This window comes from Oncorhynchus nerka, linkage group LG26, assembly GCF_034236695.1.
Source record: "Oncorhynchus nerka isolate Pitt River linkage group LG26, Oner_Uvic_2.0, whole genome shotgun sequence".
In the NCBI taxonomy this organism is placed as follows: Eukaryota; Metazoa; Chordata; class Actinopteri; order Salmoniformes; family Salmonidae; genus Oncorhynchus; species Oncorhynchus nerka.
The window spans coordinates 44,839,753-44,862,951 of NC_088421.1; the positions used below are offsets into that span (position 1 = coordinate 44,839,753).

Here is a 23,199-nt window from a genome sequence, read left to right on the forward strand (position 1 = left end):
ATGATGTGTAGTGTAGTCTAATGATGTGTAGTGTAGTCTAATGGTGTGTAGTGTAGTCTAATGGTGTGTAGTCTAATGGTGTGTAGTGTAGTCTAATGATGTGTAGTCTAATGGTGTGTAGTGTAGTCTAATGATGTGTAGTGTAGTCTAATGATGTGTAGTGTAGTCTAATGATGTGTAGTGTAGTCTAATGATGTGTAGTAGTGTAGTCTAATGATGTGTGTAGTCTAATGGTGTGTATGGTGTGTAGTCTAATGGTGTGTAGTGTAGTCTAATGTGTGTAGTCTAATGTGTAGTCTAATGATGTGTAGTGTAGTCTAATGATGTGTAGTGTAGTCTAATGGTGTGTAGTGTAGTCTAATGGTGTGTAGTGTAGTCTAATGTGTGTGTAGTCTAATGATGTGTAGTGTAGTCTAATGTGTGTAGTGTAGTCTAATGGTGTGTAGTGTAGTCTAATGTGTAGTGTAGTCTAATGATGTGTAGTGTAGTCTAATGGTGTGTAGTGATGTGTAGTGTAGTCTAATGGTGTGTAGTGTAGTCTAATGATGTGTAGTGTAGTCTAATGATGTGTAGTGTAGTCTAATGGTGTGTAGTGATGTGTAGTGTAGTCTAATGGTGTGTAGTGTTGACATAGAAAATAGAGGAAAACCACTTCCCTGATAGCTCTGTTATATCTATATCTCCGCTATGACACAGAAAGCAGTTTATTTCTGACAGTAATTATCACTGTTTTCCCTGGTGGAAACTAACCTCATTACCCTCAGCCCCAGTCTTAAAGTGGTAGCTGTGTGTGTGTTCCTACCTTGTTGACCTCAGCCCCAGTCTTAAAGTGGTAGCTCTCATCTCTACCACTCAGCAGCTGCAGAGCCTGATTCACATGGTTCCTAGCATCCTGGATCTGAGGGAGGGACGGGGACAGAGTCAGTATTATTAGATCTGAGAGAGACGGGGACAGAGTCAGTATAATTAGATCTGAGACGGGGACAGAGTCAGTATAATTAGATCTGAGACGGGGACAGAGTCAGTATTAGTAGATCTGAGACGGGGACAGAGTCAGTATTATTAGATCTGAGACGGGGACAGAGTCAGTATAATTAGATCTGAGACGGGGACAGAGTCAGTATTAGTAGATCTGAGACGGGGACAGAGTCATTATTAGTAGATCTGAGAGAGACGGGGACAGAGTCAGTATTAGTAGATCTGAGACGGGGACAGAGTCAGTATTATTAGATCTGAGAGAGACGGGGACAGAGTCAGTATTAGTAGATCTGAGAGAGACGGGGACAGAGTCAGTATTATTAGAGCTGAGACGGGGACAGAGTCAGTATTATTAGATCTGAGACGGGGACAGAGTCAGTATTATTAGATCTGTGACGGGGACAGAGTCAGTATAATTAGATCTGAGAGAGACGGGGACAGAGTCAGTATTAGTAGATCTGAGACGGGGACAGAGTCAGTATTATTAGATCTGAGACGGGGACAGAGTCAGTATTATTAGATCTGAGAGAGACGGGGACAGAGTCAGTATTAGTAGATCTGAGACGGGGACAGAGTCAGTATTATTAGATCTGAGACGGGGACAGAGTCAGTATTATTAGATCTGAGACGGGGACAGAGTCAGTATTAGTAGATCTGAGACGGGGACAGAGTCAGTATTAGTAGATCTGAGACGGGGACAGAGTCAGTATTAGTAGATCTGAGACGGGGACAGAGTCAGTATTAGTAGATCTGAGAGAGACTGGGACAGAGTCAGTATTATTAGAGCTGAGACGGGGACAGTCAGTATTATTAGATCTGAGACGGGGACAGAGTCAGTATTATTAGATCTGAGACGGGGACAGAGTCAGTATTAGTAGATCTGAGATGGGGACAGAGTCAGTATTAGTAGATCTGAGACGGGGACAGAGTCAGTATTATTAGATCTGAGACGGGGACAGAGTCAGTATTATTAGATCTGAGACGGGGACAGAGTCAGTATTGTTAGATCTGAGGGAGAGACGGGGACAGAGTCAGTATTATTAGAGCTGAGACGGGGACAGAGTCAGTATTATTAGATCTGAGACGGGGACAGAGTCAGTATTATTAGAGCTGAGACGGGGACAGAGTCAGTATTATTAGATCTGAGACGGGGACAGAGTCAGTATTGTTAGATCTGAGACGGGGACAGAGTCAGTATTATTAGAGCTGAGACGGGGACAGAGTCAGTATTATTAGATCTGAGAGAGACGGGGACAGAGTCAGTATTATTAGATCTGAGACGGGGACAGAGTCAGTATTATTAGAGCTGAGACGGGGACAGAGTCAGTATTAGTAGATCTGAGACGGGGACAGAGTCAGTATTGTTAGATCTGAGACGGGGACAGAGTCAGTATTAGTAGATCTGAGACGGGGACAGAGTCAGTATTATTAGATCTGAGACGGGGACAGAGTCAGTATTATTAGAGCTGAGACGGGGACAGAGTCAGTATTATTAGATCTGAGACGGGGACAGAGTCAGTATTATTAGATCTGAGACGGGGACAGAGTCAGTATTATTAGATCTGAGACGGGGACAGAGTCAGTATTAGTAGATCTGAGACGGGGACAGAGTCGGTATTATTAGATCTGAGGGAGAGATGGGAATTTAGGAATGTGGCCAGGTTGGGTATTTCACCATGACACCAGGGTGTACACCCCTACTCTGACATGAAATGCTATGGGATTTTGAATGACCACAGAGAGTCAGGACACCCATTTTAAACGTCCCATCTGAAAGACAGCACCCTACGCAGGGGCATGTCCCCAAATGTAATCAAGGTTTGAAATCATTATGGTTTTAATCTAATATTAGATCTGTTTAGGCTTCTTGCGGTCAATTCGCAATCTATAAATATTTGTATTATTTTGTTCTGACTCCCGACCATCCTCTCAAGAAAACGTTGTGACTTAATCTAGTTGATGATTCTTGGTTTAGAGGTTGCAACAAAGGCATTTCACTGTACTTGTGCACATGACATTACAACTTGAAACACCACACACACAGAGACACAGAGACACACACACACACACACAGAGAGACACACACACACAGAGACACACACACACAGAGAGACACAGAGACACACACACAGAGAGAGACACACACACACACACCTACACACACAGACACACACACACACAGAGACACACACAGACACAGAGACACACACACACAGAGACACACACACACACAGACACACAGAGACACACAGAGACACACACACACACAGAGACACACACACACACAGAGACACACACACACACACAGACACACACACACACACACAGAGACACACACACACACACAGAGACACACACACACACAGTACCTGTTGTAATTTCCAGTGCTTATCATCCCTGAATGTGAAATGCATCACTTGGTTGCTTTTAGCAGTTTTCAGATTGATGTCCTGCGAAGACAAAGCAATCAAACACATTACAGACAGAACCTGACATTGTGACATGTTCTCTACTAAAACACATTACAGACAGAACCTGACATTGTAACATGTTCTCCACTAAAACACATTACAGACATAACCTGACATTGTGACATGTTCTCTACTAAAACACATTACAGACAGAACCTGACATTGTAACATGTTCTCTGTACTAAAACACATTACAGACAGAACCTGACATTGTGACATGTTCTCTGTACTAAAGCACATTACAGACAGAACCTGACATTGTGACATGTTCTCTGTACTAAAACACATTACAGACAGAACCTGACATTGTGACATGTTCTCTGTACTAAAACACATTACAGACAGAACCTGACATTGTGACATGTTCTCTACTAAAACACATTAAAGACAGAACCTGACATTGTAACATGTTCTCTACTAAAACACATTACAGACAGAACCTGACATTGTGACATGTTCTCTGTACTAAAGCACATTACAGACAGAACCTGACATTGTGACATGTTCTCTGTACTAAAACACATTACAGACAGAACCTGACATTGTGACATGTTCTCTGTACTAAAACACATTACAGACAGAACCTGACATTGTGACATGTTCTCTGTACTAAAACACATTAAAGACAGAACCTGACATTGTAACATGTTCTCTACTAAAACACATTACAGACAGAACCTGACATTGTAACATGTTCTCTACTAAAACACATTACAGACATAACCTGACATTGTAACATGTTCTCTACTAAAACACATTAGACAGAACCTGACATTGTAACATGTTCTCTACTAAAACACATTACAGGCAGAACCTGACATTGTGACATGTTCTCTACTAAAACACATTACAGACAGAACCTGACATTGTGACATGTTCTCTCTACTAAAACACATTACAGACAGAACCTGACATTGTGACATGTTCTCTGTACTAAAACACATTACAGACAGAACCTGACATTGTAACATGTTCTCTCTACTAAAACACATTACAGACAGAACCTGACATTGTGACATGTTCTCTACTAAAACACATTACAGACAGAACCTGACATTGTGACATGTTCTCTGTACTAAAACACATTACAGACAGAACCTGACATTGTGACATGTTCTCTGTACTAAAACACATTACAGACAGAACCTGACATTGTGACATGTTCTCTACTAAAACACATTAAAGAAGGAACCTGACATTGTAACATGTTCTCTACTAAAACACATTACAGACAGAACCTGACATTGTAACATGTTCTCTGTACTAAAACACATTACAGACAGAACCTGACATTGTAACATGTTCTCTGTACTAAAACACATTACAGACAGAACCTGACATTGTAACATGTTCTCTACTAAAACACATTACAGACAGAACCTGACATTGTGACATGTTCTCTGTACTAAAACACATTACAGACAGAACCTGACATTGTAACATGTTCTCTGTACTAAAACACATTACAGACAGAACCTGACATTGTAACATGTTCTCTGTACTAAAACACATTACAGACAGAACCTGACATTGTGACATGTTCTCTACTAAAACACATTAAAGAAGGAACCTGACATTGTAACATGTTCTCTACTAAAACACATTACAGACAGAACCTGACATTGTAACATGTTCTCTGTACTAAAACACATTACAGACAGAACCTGACATTGTGACATGTTCTCTGTACTAAAACACATTACAGACAGAACCTGACATTGTGACATGTTCTCTGTACTAAAACACATTACAGACAGAACCTGACATTGTGACATGTTCTCTACTAAAACACATTACAGACAGAACCTGACATTGTAACATGTTCTCTGTACTAAAACACATTACAGACAGAACCTGACATTGTAACATGTTCTCTACTAAAACACATTACAGACAGAACCTGACATTGTGACATGTTCTCTGTACTAAAACACATTACAGACAGAACCTGACATTGTAACATGTTCTCTGTACTAAAACACATTACAGACAGAACCTGACATTGTAACATGTTCTCTGTACTAAAACACATTACAGACAGAACCTGACATTGTAACATGTTCTCTGTACTAAAACACATTACAGACAGAACCTGACATTGTAACATGTTCTCTACTAAAACACATTACAGACAGAACCTGACATTGTAACATGTTCTCTCTACTAAAACACATTACAGACAGAACCTGACATTGTAACATGTTCTCTGTACTAAAACACAGTCAAACACTGCCGGTGAGAATGTTAACAGAGAACAGTCTAGAACCAGAGGAAGGAGACACTCACAGCTTGAGTCAGGGCTTCTCCCTGTAGAGTCAGTACTCCTTTCACCTGGTCCATGCTGTGAAGACAAGACAGCAGGACTCACAAGACTGTCAGAACCCTGTCCCCTCCACACTACTGTTGACCTGAGTCCTATGTCATAATGACACTGTGGAAGTCCCAGACAGAACCCTGTCCCCTACACACTACACTACTGTTGACCTGAGTCCTATGTCATAATGACACTGTGGAAGTCCCAGATAGAACCCCGTCCCCTACACACTACTGTTGACCTGAGTCCTATGTCATAATGACACTGTGGAAGTCCCAGACAGAACCCTGTCCCCTACACACTACTGTTGACCTGAGTCCTATGTCATAATGACACTGTGGAAGTCCCAGACAGAACCCTGTCCCCTACACACTACTGTTGACCTGAGTCCTATGTCATAATGACACTGTGGAAGTCCCAGATAGAACCCTGTCCCCTACACACTACTGTTGACCTGAGTCCTATGTCATAATGACACTGTGGAAGTCCCAGACAGAACCCTGTCCCCTATACCCTACACTACTGTTGACCTGAGTCCTATGTCATAACGACACTGTGGAAGTCCCAGACAGAACCCTGTCCCCTACACACTACACTACTGTTGACCTGAGTCCTATGTCATAACGACACTGTGGAAGTCCCAGACAGAACCCTGTCCCCTACACACTACACTACTGTTGACCTGAGTCCTATGTCATAACGACACTGTGGAAGTCCCAGACAGAACCCTGTCCCCTACACACTACACTACTGTTGACCTGAGTCCTATGTCATAACGACACTGTGGAAGTCCCAGACAGAACCCTGTCCCCTACACACTACACTACTGTTGACCTGAGTCCTATGTCATAACGACACTGTGGAAGTCCCAGACAGAACCCTGTCCCCTACACACTACTGTTGACCTGAGTCCTATGTCATAACGACACTGTGGAAGTCCCAGACAGAACCCTGTCCCCTACACACTACACTACTGTTGACCTGAGTCCTGTCATAACGACACTGTGGAAGTGTCAGACAGAACCCTGTCCCCTACACACTACTGTTGACCTGAGTCCTATGTCATAACGACACTGTGGAAGTCCCAGACAGAACCCTGTCCCCTACACTACTGTTGACCTGAGTCCTATGTCATAACGACACTGTGGAAGTCCCAGATAGAACCCTGTCCCCTACACACTACACTACTGTTGACCTGAGTCCTATGTCATAACGACACTGTGGAAGTCCCAGACAGAACCCTGTCCCCTACACACTACTGTTGACCTGAGTCCTATGTCATAATGACACTGTGGAAGTCCCAGACAGAACCCTGTCATAATGACCTGTAGTCCCAGACACTGTACACTACTGTTGACCTGAGTCCTATGTCATAATGACACTGTGGAAGTCCCAGACAGAACCCTGTCCCCTACACACTACTGTTGACCTGAGTCCTATGTCATAATGACACTGTGGAAGTCCCAGACAGAACCCTGTCCCCTACACACTACTGTTGACCTGAGTCCTATGTCATAATGACACTGTGGAAGTCCCAGACAGAACCCTGTCCCCTACACACTACTGTTGACCTGAGTCCTATGTCATAACGACACTGTGGAAGTCCCAGACAGAACCCTGTCCCCTACACACTACTGTTGACCTGAGTCCTATGTCATAATGACACTGTGGAAGTCCCAGACAGAACCCTGTCCCCTACACACTACTGTTGACCTGAGTCCTATGTCATAACGACACTGTGGAAGTCCCAGACAGAACCCTGTCCCCTACACACTACTGTTGACCTGAGTCCTATGTCATAACGACACTGTGGAAGTCCCAGACAGAACCCTGTCCCCTACACACTACTGTTGACCTGAGTCCTATGTCATAACGACACTGTGGAAGTCCCAGACAGAACCCTGTCCCCTACACACTACACTACTGTTGACCTGAGTCCTATGTCATAATGACACTGTGGAAGTCCCAGACAGAACCCTGTCCCCTACACACTACTGTTGACCTGAGTCCTATGTCATAACGACACTGTGGAAGTCCCAGACAGAACCCTGTCCCCTACACACTGTTGACTACTGTTGACCTGAGTCCTATGTCATAACGACACTGTGGAAGTCCCAGACAGAACCCTGTCCCCTACACACTACTGTTGACCTGAGTCCTATGTCATAACGACACTGTGGAAGTCCCAGACAGAACCCTGTCCCCTACACACTACTGTTGACCTGAGTCCTATGTCATAATGACACTGTGGAAGTCCCACAGAACCCTGTCCCCTACACACTACACTACTGTTGACCTGAGTCCTATGTCATAATGACACTGTGGAAGTCCCAGACAGAACCCTGTCCCCTACACACTACTGTTGACCTGAGTCCTATGTCATAATGACACTGTGGAAGTCCCAGACAGAACCCTGTCCCCTACACACACACTACTGTTGACCTGAGTCCTATGTCATAATGACACTGTGGAAGTCCCAGACAGAACCCTGTCCCCTACACACTACACTACTGTTGACCTGAGTCCTATGTCATAACGACACTGTGGAAGTCCCAGACAGAACCCTGTCCCCTACACACTACACTACTGTTGACCTGAGTCCTATGTCATAATGACACTGTGGAAGTCCCAGACAGAACCCTGTCCCCTACACACTACACTACTGTTGACCTGAGTCCTATGTCATAATGACACTGTGGAAGTCCCAGACAGAACCCTGTCCCCCACTACTACACACTACTGTTGACCTGAGTCCTATGTCATAACGACACTGTGGAAGTCCCAGACAGAACCCTGTCCCCTATGTCATAACTACACACACTACTGTTGACCTGAGTCCTATGTCATAATGACACTGTGGAAGTCCCAGACAGAACCCTGTCCCCTACACGCTACTGTTGACCTGAGTCCTATGTCATAACTGACACTGTGGAAGTCCCAGACAGAACCCTGTCCCCTACACACTACTGTTGACCTGAGTCCTATGTCATAACGACACTGTGGAAGTCCCAGACAGAACCCTGTCCCCTACACACTACTGTTGACCTGAGTCCTATGTCATAACGACACTGTGGAAGTCCCAGACAGAACCCTGTCCCCTACACACTACACTACTGTTGACCTGAGTCCTATGTCATAATGACACTGTGGAAGTCCCAGACAGAACCCTGTCCCCTACACACTACACTACTGTTGACCTGAGTCCTATGTCATAATGACACTGTGGAAGTCCCAGACAGAACCCTGTCCCCTACACACTACACTACTGTTGACCTGAGTCCTATGTCATAATGACACTGTGGAAGTCCCAGACAGAACCCTGTCCCCTACACACTACTGTTGACCTGAGTCCTATGTCATAATGACACTGTGGAAGTCCCAGACAGAACCCTGTCCCCTACACACTACTGTTGACCTGAGTCCTATGTCATAATGACACTGTGGAAGTCCCAGACAGAACCCTGTCCCCTACACACTACTGTTGACCTGAGTCCTATGTCATAATGACACTGTGGAAGTCCCAGACAGAACCCTGTCCCCTACACACTACTGTTGACCTGAGTCCTATGTCATAATGACACTGTGGAAGTCCCAGACAGAACCCTGTCCCCTATACCCTACACTACTGTTGACCTGAGTCCTATGTCATAACGACACTGTGGAAGTCCCAGACAGAACCCTGTCCCCTACACACTACACTACTGTTGACCTGAGTCCTATGTCATAATGACACTGTGGAAGTCCCAGACAGAACCCTGTCCCCTACACACTACACTACTGTTGACCTGAGTCCTATGTCATAACGACACTGTGGAAGTCCCAGACAGAACCCTGTCCCCTACACACTACACTACTGTTGACCTGAGTCCTATGTCATAACGACACTGTGGAAGTCCCAGACAGAACCCTGTCCCCTACACACTACACTACTGTTGACCTGAGTCCTATGTCATAACGACACTGTGGAAGTCCCAGACAGAACCCTGTCCCCTACACACTACTGTTGACCTGAGTCCTATGTCATAACGACACTGTGGAAGTCCCAGACAGAACCCTGTCCCCTACACACTACACTACTGTTGACCTGAGTCCTGTCATAACTACACTGTGGAAGTCCCAGACAGAACCCTGTCCCCTACACGCTACTGTTGACCTGAGTCCTATGTCATAACGACACTGTGGAAGTCCCAGACAGAACCCTGTCCCCTACACTACTGTTGACCTGAGTCCTATGTCATAACGACACTGTGGAAGTCCCAGATAGAACCCTGTCCCCTACACACTACACTACTGTTGACCTGAGTCCTATGTCATAACGACACTGTGGAAGTCCCAGACAGAACCCTGTCCCCTACACACTACTGTTGACCTGAGTCCTATGTCATAATGACACTGTGGAAGTCCCAGACAGAACCCTGTCCCCTACACACTACTGTTGACCTGAGTCCTATGTCATAATGACACTGTGGAAGTCCCAGACAGAACCCTGTCCCCTACACACTACTGTTGACCTGAGTCCTATGTCATAACGACACTGTGGAAGTCCCAGACAGAACCCTGTCCCCTACACACTACTGTTGACCTGAGTCCTATGTCATAATGACACTGTGGAAGTCCCAGACAGAACCCTGTCCCCTACACACTACACTACTGTTGACCTGAGTCCTATGTCATAATGACACTGTGGAAGTCCCAGACAGAACCCTGTCCCCTACACACTACTGTTGACCTGAGTCCTATGTCATAATGACACTGTGGAAGTCCCAGACAGAACCCTGTCCCCTACACACTACTGTTGACCTGAGTCCTATGTCATAACGACACTGTGGAAGTCCCAGACAGAACCCTGTCCCCTACACACTACTGTTGACCTGAGTCCTATGTCATAACGACACTGTGGAAGTCCCAGACAGAACCCTGTCCCCTACACACTACTGTTGACCTGAGTCCTATGTCATAATGACACTGTGGAAGTCCCAGACAGAACCCTGTCCCCTACACACTACTGTTGACCTGAGTCCTATGTCATAATGACACTGTGGAAGTCCCAGACAGAACCCTGTCCCCTACACACTACTGTTGACCTGAGTCCTATGTCATAACGACACTGTGGAAGTCCCAGACAGAACCCTGTCCCCACACACACTACTGTTGACCTGAGTCCTATGTCATAATGACACTGTGGAAGTCCCAGACAGAACCCTGTCCCCTACACACACTACTGTTGACCTGAGTCCTATGTCATAATGACACTGTGGAAGTCCCAGACAGAACCCTGTCCCCTACACACTACTGTTGACCTGAGTCCTATGTCATAACGACACTGTGGAAGTCCCAGACAGAACCCTGTCCCCTACACACTACTGTTGACCTGAGTCCTATGTCATAATGACACTGTGGAAGTCCCAGACAGAACCCTGTCCCCTACACACTACTGTTGACCTGAGTCCTATGTCATAACGACACTGTGGAAGTCCCAGACAGAACCCTGTCCCCTACACACTACTGTTGACCTGAGTCCTATGTCATAACGACACTGTGGAAGTCCCAGACAGAACCCTGTCCCCTACACACTACACTACTGTTGACCTGAGTCCTATGTCATAATGACACTGTGGAAGTCCCAGACAGAACCCTGTCCCCTACACACTACTGTTGACCTGAGTCCTATGTCATAATGACACTGTGGAAGTCCCAGACAGAACCCTGTCCCCTACACACTACACTACTGTTGACCTGAGTCCTATGTCATAACGACACTGTGGAAGTCCCAGACAGAACCCTGTCCCCTACACACTACACTACTGTTGACCTGAGTCCTATGTCATAACGACACTGTGGAAGTCCCAGACAGAACCCTGTCCCCTACACACTACACTACTGTTGACCTGAGTCCTATGTCATAACGACACTGTGGAAGTCCCAGACAGAACCCTGTCCCCTACACACTACACTACTGTTGACCTGAGTCCTGTCATAACTACACTGTGGAAGTCCCAGACAGAACCCTGTCCCCTACACGCTACTGTTGACCTGAGTCCTATGTCATAACTACACTGTGGAAGTCCCAGACAGAACCCTGTCCCCTACACGCTACTGTTGACCTGAGTCCTATGTCATAATGACACTGTGGAAGTCCCAGACAGAACCCTGTCCCCTACACGCTACTGTTGACCTGAGTCCTATGTCATAACTACACTGTGGAAGTCCCAGATAGAACCCTGTCCCCTACACACTACTGTTGACCTGAGTCCTATGTCATAATGACACTGTGGAAGTCCCAGACAGAACCCTGTCCCCTACACACTACTGTTGACCTGAGTCCTATGTCATAACGACACTGTGGAAGTCCCAGACAGAACCCTGTCCCCTACACACTACACTACTGTTGACCTGAGTCCTATGTCATAATGACACTGTGGAAGTCCCAGACAGAACCCTGTCCCCTACACACTACACTACTGTTGACCTGAGTCCTATGTCATAATGACACTGTGGAAGTCCCAGACAGAACCCTGTCCCCTACACACTACACTACTGTTGACCTGAGTCCTATGTCATAATGACACTGTGGAAGTCCCAGACAGAACCCTGTCCCCTACACACACTACTGTTGACCTGAGTCCTATGTCATAACGACACTGTGGAAGTCCCAGACAGAACCCTGTCCCCTACACACTACTGTTGACCTGAGTCCTATGTCATAATGACACTGTGGAAGTCCCAGACAGAACCCTGTCCCCTACACACTACACTACTGTTGACCTGAGTCCTATGTCATAACGACACTGTGGAAGTCCCAGACAGAACCCTGTCCCCTACACACTACACTACTGTTGACCTGAGTCCTATGTCATAACGACACTGTGGAAGTCCCAGACAGAACCCTGTCCCCACACACACTACTGTTGACCTGAGTCCTATGTCATAATGACACTGTGGAAGTCCCAGACAGAACCCTGTCCCCTACACACTACACTACTGTTGACCTGAGTCCTATGTCATCCCAGACAGAACTGACACTGTGGAAGTCCCAGACAGAACCCTGTCCCCTACACACTACACTACTGTTGACCTGAGTCCTATGTCATAATGACACTGTGGAAGTCCCAGACAGAACCCTGTCCCCTACACACTACTGTTGACCTGAGTCCTGTCATAACTACACTGTGGAAGTCCCAGACAGAACCCTGTCCCCTACACGCTACTGTTGACCTGAGTCCTATGTCATAACTACACTGTGGAAGTCCCAGACAGAACCCTGTCCCCTACACGCTACTGTTGACCTGAGTCCTATGTCATAATGACACTGTGGAAGTCCCAGACAGAACCCTGTCCCCTACACACTACTGTTGACCTGAGTCCTATGTCATAACTACACTGTGGAAGTCCCAGACAGAACCCTGTCCCCTACCCACTACTGTTGACCTGAGTCCTATGTCATAACGACACTGTGGAAGTCCCAGACAGAACCCTGTCCCCTACACACTACACTACTGTTGACCTGAGTCCTATGTCATAATGACACTGTGGAAGTCCCAGACAGAACCCTGTCCCCTACACACTACACTACTGTTGACCTGAGTCCTATGTCATAATGACACTGTGGAAGTCCCAGACAGAACCCTGTCCCCTACACACTACACTACTGTTGACCTGAGTCCTATGTCATAATGACACTGTGGAAGTCCCAGACAGAACCCTGTCCCCTACACACTACTGTTGACCTGAGTCCTATGTCATAATGACACTGTGGAAGTCCCAGACAGAACCCTGTCCCCTACACACTACACTACTGTTGACCTGAGTCCTATGTCATAACGACACTGTGGAAGTCCCAGACAGAACCCTGTCCCCTACACACTACACTACTGTTGACCTGAGTCCTATGTCATAATGACACTGTGGAAGTCCCAGACAGAACCCTGTCCCCTACACGCTACTGTTGACCTGAGTCCTATGTCATAATGACACTGTGGAAGTCCCAGACAGAACCCTGTCCCCTACACACTACTGTTGACCTGAGTCCTATGTCATAACGACACTGTGGAAGTCCCAGACAGAACCCTGTCCCCTACACACTACACTACTGTTGCCTGAGTCCTATGTCATAATGACACTGTGGAAGTCTCAGACAGAACCCTGTCCCCTACACACTACTGTTGACCTGAGTCCTATGTCATAACGACACTGTGGAAGTCCCAGATAGAACCCTGTCCCCTACACACTACTGTTGACCTGAGTCCTATGTCATAACGACACTGTGGAAGTCCCAGACAGAACCCTGTCCCCTACACACTACTGTTGACCTGAGTCCTATGTCATAATGTCACCTTGTCATAGACTCAAGTCCCGGCAGATTAGAAAGGTGTTGATGTCTGTAAACAGAAGGTTGTGTAATGTATAAACATGTTAACAGAAGGGGGTTAACTGCCTTGTTCAGGGGCAGAACGACAGATTTTTACCTTGTCAGCTCTGGGATTTTATCCAGCAACCTTTCAGTTACTGGCCCAACGCTTTTACCGCCCCTCTAACCCCTAGGCTGCCTGCCGCCCCTCTAACCCCTAGGCTGCCTGCCGCCCCTCTAACCCCTAGGCTGCCTGCCGCCCCTCTAACCCCTAGGCTGCCTGCCGCCCCTCTAACCCCTAGGCTGCCTGCCGCCCCTCTAACCCCTAGGCTGCCTGCCGCCCCTCTAACCCCTAGGCTGCCTGCCGCCCCTCTAACCCCTAGGCTGCCTGCCGCCCCTCTAACCCCTAGGCTGCCTGCCGCCCCTCTAACCCCTAGGCTGCCTGCCGCCCCTCTAACCCCTAGGCTGCCTGCCGCCCCTCTAACCCCTAGGCTGCCTGCCGCCCTCTAACCACTAGGCTGCCTGCCGCCCTCTAACCACTAGGCTGCCTGCCGCCCCTCTAACCACTAGGCTGCCTGCCGCCCCTCTAACCACTAGGCTACCTGCCGCCCTCTAACCACTAGGCTACCTGCCGCCCCTCTAACCACTAGGCTACCTGCCGCCCCTAACCACTAGGCTAACCACTAACCAGGCTACCTGCCGCCCCTCTAACCACTAGGCTACCTGCCGCCCCTCTAACCACTAGGCTACCTGCCGCCCCTCTAACCACTAGGCTACCTGCCGCCCCTCTAACCACTAGGCTACCTGCCGCCCCTCTAACCACTAGGCTACCTGCCGCCCCTCTAACCACTAGGCTACCTGCCGCCCCTCTAACCACTAGGCTACCTGCCGCCCCTCTAACCCCTAGGCTACCTGCCGCCCCTCTAACCCCTAGGCTACCTGCCGCCCCTCTAACCACTAGGCTACCTGCCGCCCTCTAACCACTAGGCTACCTGCCGCCCTCTAACCACTAGGCTACCTGCCGCCCTCTAACCACTAGGCTACCTGCCGCCCCTCTAACCACTAGGCTACCTGCCGCCCCTCTAACCACTAGGCTACCTGCCGCCCCTCTAACCACTAGGCTACCTGCCGCCCCTCTAACCACTAGGCTACCTGCCGCCCCTCTAACCACTAGGCTACCTGCCGCCCCTCTAACCACTAGGCTACCTGCCGCCCCTCTAACCACTAGGCTACCTGCCGCCCCTCTAACCACTAGGCTACCTGCCGCCCCTCTAACCACTAGGCTACCTGCCGCCCCTCTAACCACTAGGCTACCTGCCACCCCCAGAAGAAAAGGTAAATAACATAATCCGACATGCGTTTCTAATCTATGTCATGTGTTAACAACAGGTCTTCGTTAGGCTGGACTAGACGGGGTTTCTTATCATCTACATTATATTCATGTTTTCTGTCTTACATTGTCTATTGTATTGCTATGAATCAAGGAGACACATTTTAATGTTTTTAAAATGGCTAATAAAATAATCAAAAGTCACTAACTCAACCAATCAAATCACCCAACTGATCAATTAACCAATCAAATCAACGAATGAATCCCTCCAAGACTTACGTTGAGCTGCCCAGGATGAAGTTCTCCTGTTTCAGTTGGTTCTCCAGTCCTGGGGTGGGAATGGAGAACCTCCTGGATGCCTCCTGGTGACATAAACATAGAACACAATCTAGTTATATATAGAACACAATCTAGTTATATATAGAACACAATCTAGTTATATATAGAACACAATCTAGTTATATATAGAACACAATCTAGTTATATATAGAACACAATCTAGTTATATATAGAACACAATCTAGTTATATATAGAACACAATCTAGTTATATATAGAACACAATCTACACTGAACAAATATATAAATGCAACATGTAAAGTGTTGGTCCCATGTTTCATGAGCTGAAATAAAAGATCCCAGAAATGTTCTACACGCAACAAAATAATTATTTCCCTCAAATGTGTTTACATCCCCGTTAGTGAGCATTTCTCCTTTGCCAAGATAATCCATCCACCTGACAGGTGTGGCATATCAAGAAGCTGATTAAACAACATAACCATTACACAGGTGCACCCTTGTGCTGGGGACAATAAAAGGCCACTCTAAAATGTGCAGTTTTGTCACACAACACATCCAGTTGAGGGAGTGTGCAATTGGCATGCTGACTGCAGGAATGTCCACCAGATGTAGCCAGAAAAGTGAATGTTCACTTCTCTACTATAAGCCACCTCCAACCTCGTTTTAGAGCATTTGGCAGTGCGTCCAACCGGCCTCACAACCGCAGACCACGTGTATGGCGTTGTGTGGGCGAGCGGTTTGCTGATGTCAGCGTTGTGAACAGAGGTCTCCATGGTGACAGTGGGGTTATGGTGTTTGCTGATGTCAGCGTTGTGAACAGAGGTCCCCATGGTGACAGTGGGGTTATGGTGTTTGCTGATGTCAGCGTTGTGAACAGAGGTCTCCATGGTGACAGTGGGGTTATGGTGTTTGTTGATGTCAGCGTTGTGAACAGAGGTCTCCATGGTGACAGTGGGGTTATGGTGTTTGTTGATGTCAGCGTTGTGAACAGAGGTCCCCATGGTGACAATGGGGTTATGGTGTTTGCTGATGTCAGCGTTGTGAACAGAGGTCTCCATGGTGACAGTGGGGTTATGGTGTTTGTTGATGTCAGCGCTGTGAACAGAGGTCCCCATGGTGACAGTGGGGTTATGGTGTTTGTTGATGTCAGCGTTGTGAACAGAGGTCCCCATGGTGACAGTGGGGTTATGGTGTTTGTTGATGTCAGCGTTGTGAACAGAGGTCCCCATGGTGACAGTGGGGTTATGGTGTTTGCTGATGTCAGCGTTGTGAACAGAGTGGCCCATGGTGACAGTGGGGTTATGGTGTTTGCTGATGTCAGCGTTGTGAACAGAGTGGCCCATGGTGACAGTGGGGTTATGGTATGGGCAGGCATAAGCTACGGACAACAAACACAGCTGCATTTTAATCTATGGTAATTTGAATGCACAAAAATACCCTGACGAGATCCTGAGGCCCATTGTGAGGCCCAATTGTTTTGCAAGGTATGTGTGACCAACAGATGCATATCTGTATTCCCAGTCATGTGAAAGCCATAGATTAGGGCCTAATGAATATATTTCATTTGACTGATTTCATCATATGAACTGTAACTCAGTAAAATCAATGAAATTGCTGCATGTTGCGTTTATATTTTGGTTCAGTATAATAAACCTGTACACAATCTAGTTACAGCACTGTAAATATCTCCATCAATAATTCAATAAAATGTCTTGAGAAGTGTGAGTACAAATAGCAATCAACTCTGACAACAGTACGCCGAAATCAAACAACATTTGAAGAATTTAGTTACACAACAAACTAGACATGGTTTACATGGTTTATCCTTAGTCATGATAATCTCCTTTTATAGGATGCTCCTCGATGGCTCTGGGGTCAGTGTACCACAGCTAGGTCCAATACATGGTTTATCCTTAGTCATGATAATCTCCTCTTATAGGATGCTCCTCGATGGCTCTGGGGTCAGTGTACCACAGCTAGGTCCAACCGATGGCTCTGGGGTCAGTGTACCACAGCTAGGTCCAATACATGGTTTATCCTTAGTCATGATAATCTCCTCTTATAGGATGCTCCTCGATGGCTCTGGGGTCAGTGTACCACAGCTAGGTCCAACCGATGGCTCTGGGGTCAGTGTACAGCTAGGTCCAACAGCTAGGTCCAATACATGGTTTATCCTTAGTCATGATAATCTCCTCTTATAGGATGCTCCTCGATGGCTCTGGGGTCAGTGTACCACAGCTAGGTCCAACCGATGGCTATGGGGTCAGTGTACCACAGCTAGGTCCAACCGATGGCTATGGGGTCAGTGTACCACAGCTAGGTCCAATACATGGTTTATCCTTAGTCATAATAATCTCCTCTTATAGGATGCTCCTCGATGGCTATGGGGTCAGTGTACCACAGCTAGGTCCAACCGATGGCTCTGGGGTCAGTGTACCACAGCTAGGTCCAACCGATGGCTCTGGGGTCAGTGTACCACAGCTAGGTCCAATACATGGTTTATCTTTAGTCAGGATAATCTCCTCTTATAGGATCCTCCTCGATGGCTCTGGGGTCAGTGTACCACAGCTAGGTCCAATCGATGGCTCTGGGGTCAGTGTACCACAGCTAGGTCCAATACATGGTTTATCCTTAGTCAGGATAATCTCCTCTTATAGGATCCTCCTCGATGGCTCTGGGGTCAGTGTACCACAGCTAGGTCCAACCGATGGCTCTGGGGTCAGTGTACCACAGCTAGGTCCAATCGATGGCTATGGGGTCAGTGTACCACAGCTAGGTCCAACCGATGGCTCTGGGGTCAGTGTACCACAGCTAGGTCCAATCGATGGCTATGGGGTCAGTGTACCACAGCTAGGTCCAATCGATGGCTCTGGGGTCAGTGTACCACAGCTAGGTCCAATCAATGGCTATGGGGTCAGTGTACCACAGCTGGTCCAACCCAATATTGCCAACTCAGCAGTATAAAGACACCCCAGTGACAGTCTTGTGTTGTGGTCGGAGCTCTTTGATCCCATGGAGCCAATACTTAGTTGTTGGGTGAGGTTGATCCTACAGTCGTGGCCAAAAGTTTTGAGAATGACACAAATATTAATTTCCACAAAGTTTTCTGCTTCAGTGTCTTTAGATATTTTTTGTCAGATGTTACTATGGAATACTGAAGTATAATTACAAGCATTTCATAAGTGTCAAAGGCTTTTATTGACAATTACATGAAGTTGATGCAAAGAGTCAATATTTGCAGTGTTGACCCTTCTTTCTCAAGACCTCTGCAAACCACCCTGGCATGCTGTCAATTAACTTCTGGGCCACATCCTGACTGATGGCATGCTGTCAATTAACTTCTGGGCCACATCCTGACTGACGGCAGCCCATTATTGTATAATCAATGCTTGGAGCTTGTCAGAATTTGTGGATTTTTGTTTGTCCACCCGCCTCTTGAGGATTGACCACAAGTTTTCAATGGGATTAAGGTCTGGGGAGTTTCCTGGCCATGGACCCAAAATATCAATGTTTTGTTCCCCGAGCCACTTAGTTATCACTTTTGCCTTATGGCAAGGTGCTCCATCATGCTGGAAAAGGCATCGTTCGTCACCAAACTGTTCCTGGATGGTTGGGAGAAGTTGCTCTCAGGAGGATGTGTTGGTACCATTCTTTATTCAAGGCTGTGTTCTTAGGCAAAATAGTGAGTGAGCCCACTCCCTTGGCTGAGAAGCAACCCCACACATTAATGCCCCGATCCTGCAGCTGAATCAACTTTAGGAGACGTTCCTGGCGCTTGCTGGACTTTCTTGTGCTCCCTGAAGCCTTCTTCACAACAATTGAACTGCTCTCCTTGAAGTTCTTGATGATCCGATAAATGGTTGATTTAGGTGCAATCTTACTGGCAGCAATATCCTTGCCCGTGAAGCCTTTTTTGTGCAAAGCATTGATGACGGAACGTGTTTCCTTGCAGGTAACCATGGATGACAGAGTAAGAACAATGATTCCAAGCACCACCCTCCTTTTGAAGCTTCCAGTCTGTTATTCAAACTCAATCTGCATGACAGAGTGATCTCCAGCCTTGTCCTCGTCAACACTCACACCTGTGTTAACGAGAGAATCACTGACATGATGTCAGCTGGTCGTTTTGTGGCAGGGCTGAAATGCAGTGGAAATGTTTTTGGGGGACTCAGGTCATTTGCATGACAAAGAGGGACTTTGCAATTAATTGCAATTCATCTGATCACTCTTCATAACATTCTGGAGTATATGCAAATTGCCATCATACAAACTGAGGCAGCAGACTTTGTGAAAATTAATATTTGTGTCATTCTCAAAACTTTTGGCCACGACTGTAGACGCTGATCTTGGATCAGTTTGGGATTTTCCCCCACTAACGGTAAGGTGAGGATAGGGAGAGAGGAAGCTGATCTTAGATCTGTAAAAAAGAGAAACTTCACCCCACAGAGCCAATATTTACCTTCAGTATATCCTGGAGCTGCTTCAAAACAGCATGGACCTCCTCTTTCAGCAACCAGTTAAACTCCTCCTCCTGAGGGGAAGGGAGGGAGAGAACAAGAGAGGGGTGGGGTGAATGAGAGAGGGGTGAAAGGGAGAGAGGAGACAAACAAGATAGTTATTGTGGTGGTCAGCAGAGATAAGGATAGATAGGCTTATTCTGTTCTAGAATGATCACATTATCGTGGTTCCAATTAGAATTCCACTGGTGTTCTGAGAATGCTGTGGTTCTACTTCCCTGAATGCAGGAATCATAGAATTAGAGGGAATCATTCTAACGCCATGGTAGAAATGTCATCTGACAGGAAGCAACAGAGACATGTTGCTCTTGTGCCTGTGTATCTACATACATACCAGTACCTTTAAGAGACCTGCTTCTGTATACTAGCTAGCTATATAGAAAGCCCTGCATATATCTTCTCGTATCTTTTCTCTTGGATGAAGCCCACCCTTGAGGACTGAATGTGACGCGTGACACCTATGGATCTATAGGTGGAGCTGTGTACAGAAGGCTAGATATATGGGGTTGGCAGGGCAGCAGTGACCTCACCCATCGAAGGCTGTAAATGTGACAATCATTCAATGTGACTATTATGAGGACTTGGATCATACTGTACATCACGTTGTCATTGACAACAACCAGCAGAACAGAGCTTGCCGACGCAAGGCAGCAGAGCAGTTATATTCAGGCGCTACGGCATTGAGTGTACAAAACATTAAGGACGCCTTCCTAATATTGAGTCGTACAGGGATGCTGACTCCCATGTTGACTCCAATGCTTCCCACAGTTGTGTCAAGTTGGCTGGATGTCCTTTGGGTGGTGGACCATTCTTGATACACACAGGAAACTGTTGAGCATGGAAAAACCCAGTAGCTTTGCAGTTCTTGACACAAATCGGTGCACCAGGCACCTACTACCCTACCCCGTTCAAAAGGCACTTCAATATTTTGTCTTGCCCGTTCACCCTCTGAATGGCACACATACACAATCCATCTCTCAAGTCTAAAAAGTCCTTATTAACCGGTCTCAGTCCTCCCCTTCGTATACACCGGTTGAAGAGAATTTAACAAGTGACAAGAGATCATAGCTTTCACCTGGTCAGTCTATGTCATGGACAGAGCAGGTGTCCTTAATGTCCCTTTTAATTACGCAAGAAGATCGCATGAGAAAATATACACTCATAATAACAATCAATAGTTGGCTAGAAAAATAGCTAGCTAGACGTCGGTGAATAACTAGCGAGCCAAGGTTAACCCATTTATGTTGTTAGCTAGCTTGTCATGATCCCGAACCTTCCAGTTTTGCTTACCAAAACAGCCCTCTCGGCTTGGCTTGGACCCGACATCTTTGGTAGTTCAGATAAAGATCTTTGAGGATTGAGCATTCCCGCAGGCAGACTGGTCCACCAAGTATGTAAACCAGAAGATCTTCAACCCGTCTTCTTCTAGGGTTGTGTTTACGTTCAGCAAGATAGGTTTAGTCACACATTAACAATTAATCTTGGCCCCGCCCCCTAATCCCTTCTTTGGGAATGCACTTCCGGTTTGCGTCACATGAAAACATTTTCCGCAGCGGCCAAGAAAAGCGGAAAAGAGAGTGGTTGGAGCAGGCAGTTCTTACTATACCTCAGTGAAAGACAGCAGGCCCCTAAGCTTTTCTCCCTCGGTCGACCTCAAAACACAACAGTACTGTTAAATCAAGTACCGATTGCAATCTATATCAACTGAATTAGATCTGTGTTCTCTTGTGAAAAAAATATGTTCACTACTGTGTGTGTGTGCGTGCGTGAGAGTTTCATGATAACACACAATTTAAATCAGGAGAGGATTTAATAAACTGCACAAAAAGCCTTGATGTTTCACATAAATATCCCAAATCCATACAGTTTCACCGTCCCTGCACAAAAAAAAGGGCCCAACAGTCATTTCAACATCACCTGTATAAGCCACATAAAGACAATGTTTACAAGAGATTAATTTAAAACAGCAAACACTGAACAGAACAATCTACAGTATTAATAAGACAGTGTTTCATATGGTACCCTATTCCCTATGTAGTGCACTACTTTAGACCAGGGTCCATAGGGTAGTGCACTACTTTAGACCAGGGTCCATAAGGTAGTGTACTACATTAGACCGCGGACCATAGGGTAGTGCACTACTTTATTCCAGGGTCCATAAGGTAGTGTACTACATTAGACCACGGCCCCATAGGGTAGTGCACTACTTTAGACCAGGGTCCATAAGGTAGTGTACTACATTAGACCGCGGACCATAGGGTAGTGCACTACTTTATTCCAGGGTCCATAAGGTAGAGTACTACATTAGACCGCGGCCTATAGGGTAGTGCACTACTTTATTCCAGGGTCACTATATAGGGAATATGATGCCATTTGGGACACAGAAGATGATTGACAGTCAGTAGAGGAGTCTAACCAGAAGTACTTTATGACCCTTTATTTATAAAGCCTCCACTCAACCAAGACGGGCTTTTTACAAGTCATTTGTTAGAATGTTTCCTACTAAAAACATCTTTCTTAAATCTTTATAAACTATTTTCCGTGTTTTAAACAAATTAAAACCTAAAAACTTAATTTACATCTTGTTTGGCAAAAAAGGAAAAATCGACTTCTACAAAATGGGATGATCAAGAAGTTGCGAAGTGAAAATTATATTTAACCAAAAATCTAATGTTACACATGTTCAATTGTGTTTACAATGAGTTGAATAGTTTCACATTTTTTTCAAATCAAAATGAACTAAAACAGAAAAGCCTAAATTCCCCCCACTGCCATTCAGGTAACAATCGCCTGTCTTCTCACAGCCCTGCCAGGTATTCCTTGAGGAGAACGTAAAAGGTTATAGTTTGGGCCTTGAATCTCAGGGAGTGGTTATGAGTCAACTGAAATTCACATTCTGTACTTAGACGGTTTCCTATATGGTGATTGATCTGGTAATAAATA

The 23,199-nt window shown here is 46.2% G+C and overlaps 1 protein-coding gene across 2 annotated transcripts in view; it reads right to left on the reverse strand.

The window, feature by feature from the left end:
- The window catches only part of rogdi (rogdi atypical leucine zipper), a 38,282-nt gene extending 16,532 nt beyond the window's left edge, over positions 1-21,750 (reverse strand). The window contains exons 1-7 of one of the 2 annotated variants that reach the window (XM_065010806.1): positions 21,547-21,750; positions 20,199-20,270; positions 15,720-15,802; positions 14,097-14,141; positions 5,736-5,790; positions 3,348-3,428; positions 803-898 (exon numbers count right to left, since the gene is read on the reverse strand). In XM_065010806.1, coding sequence (XP_064866878.1) covers positions 803-898; positions 3,348-3,428; positions 5,736-5,790; positions 14,097-14,141; positions 15,720-15,802; positions 20,199-20,270; positions 21,547-21,621 — 507 coding nt within the window. In that variant the 5' untranslated portion in view covers positions 21,622-21,750. The remainder of the gene's footprint in view (positions 1-802; positions 899-3,347; positions 3,429-5,735; positions 5,791-14,096; positions 14,142-15,719; positions 15,803-20,198; positions 20,271-21,546) is intronic. The other variant, XM_065010807.1, reaches the window with a different exon arrangement.
- Positions 21,751-23,199: the final 1,449 nt, after the last annotated feature.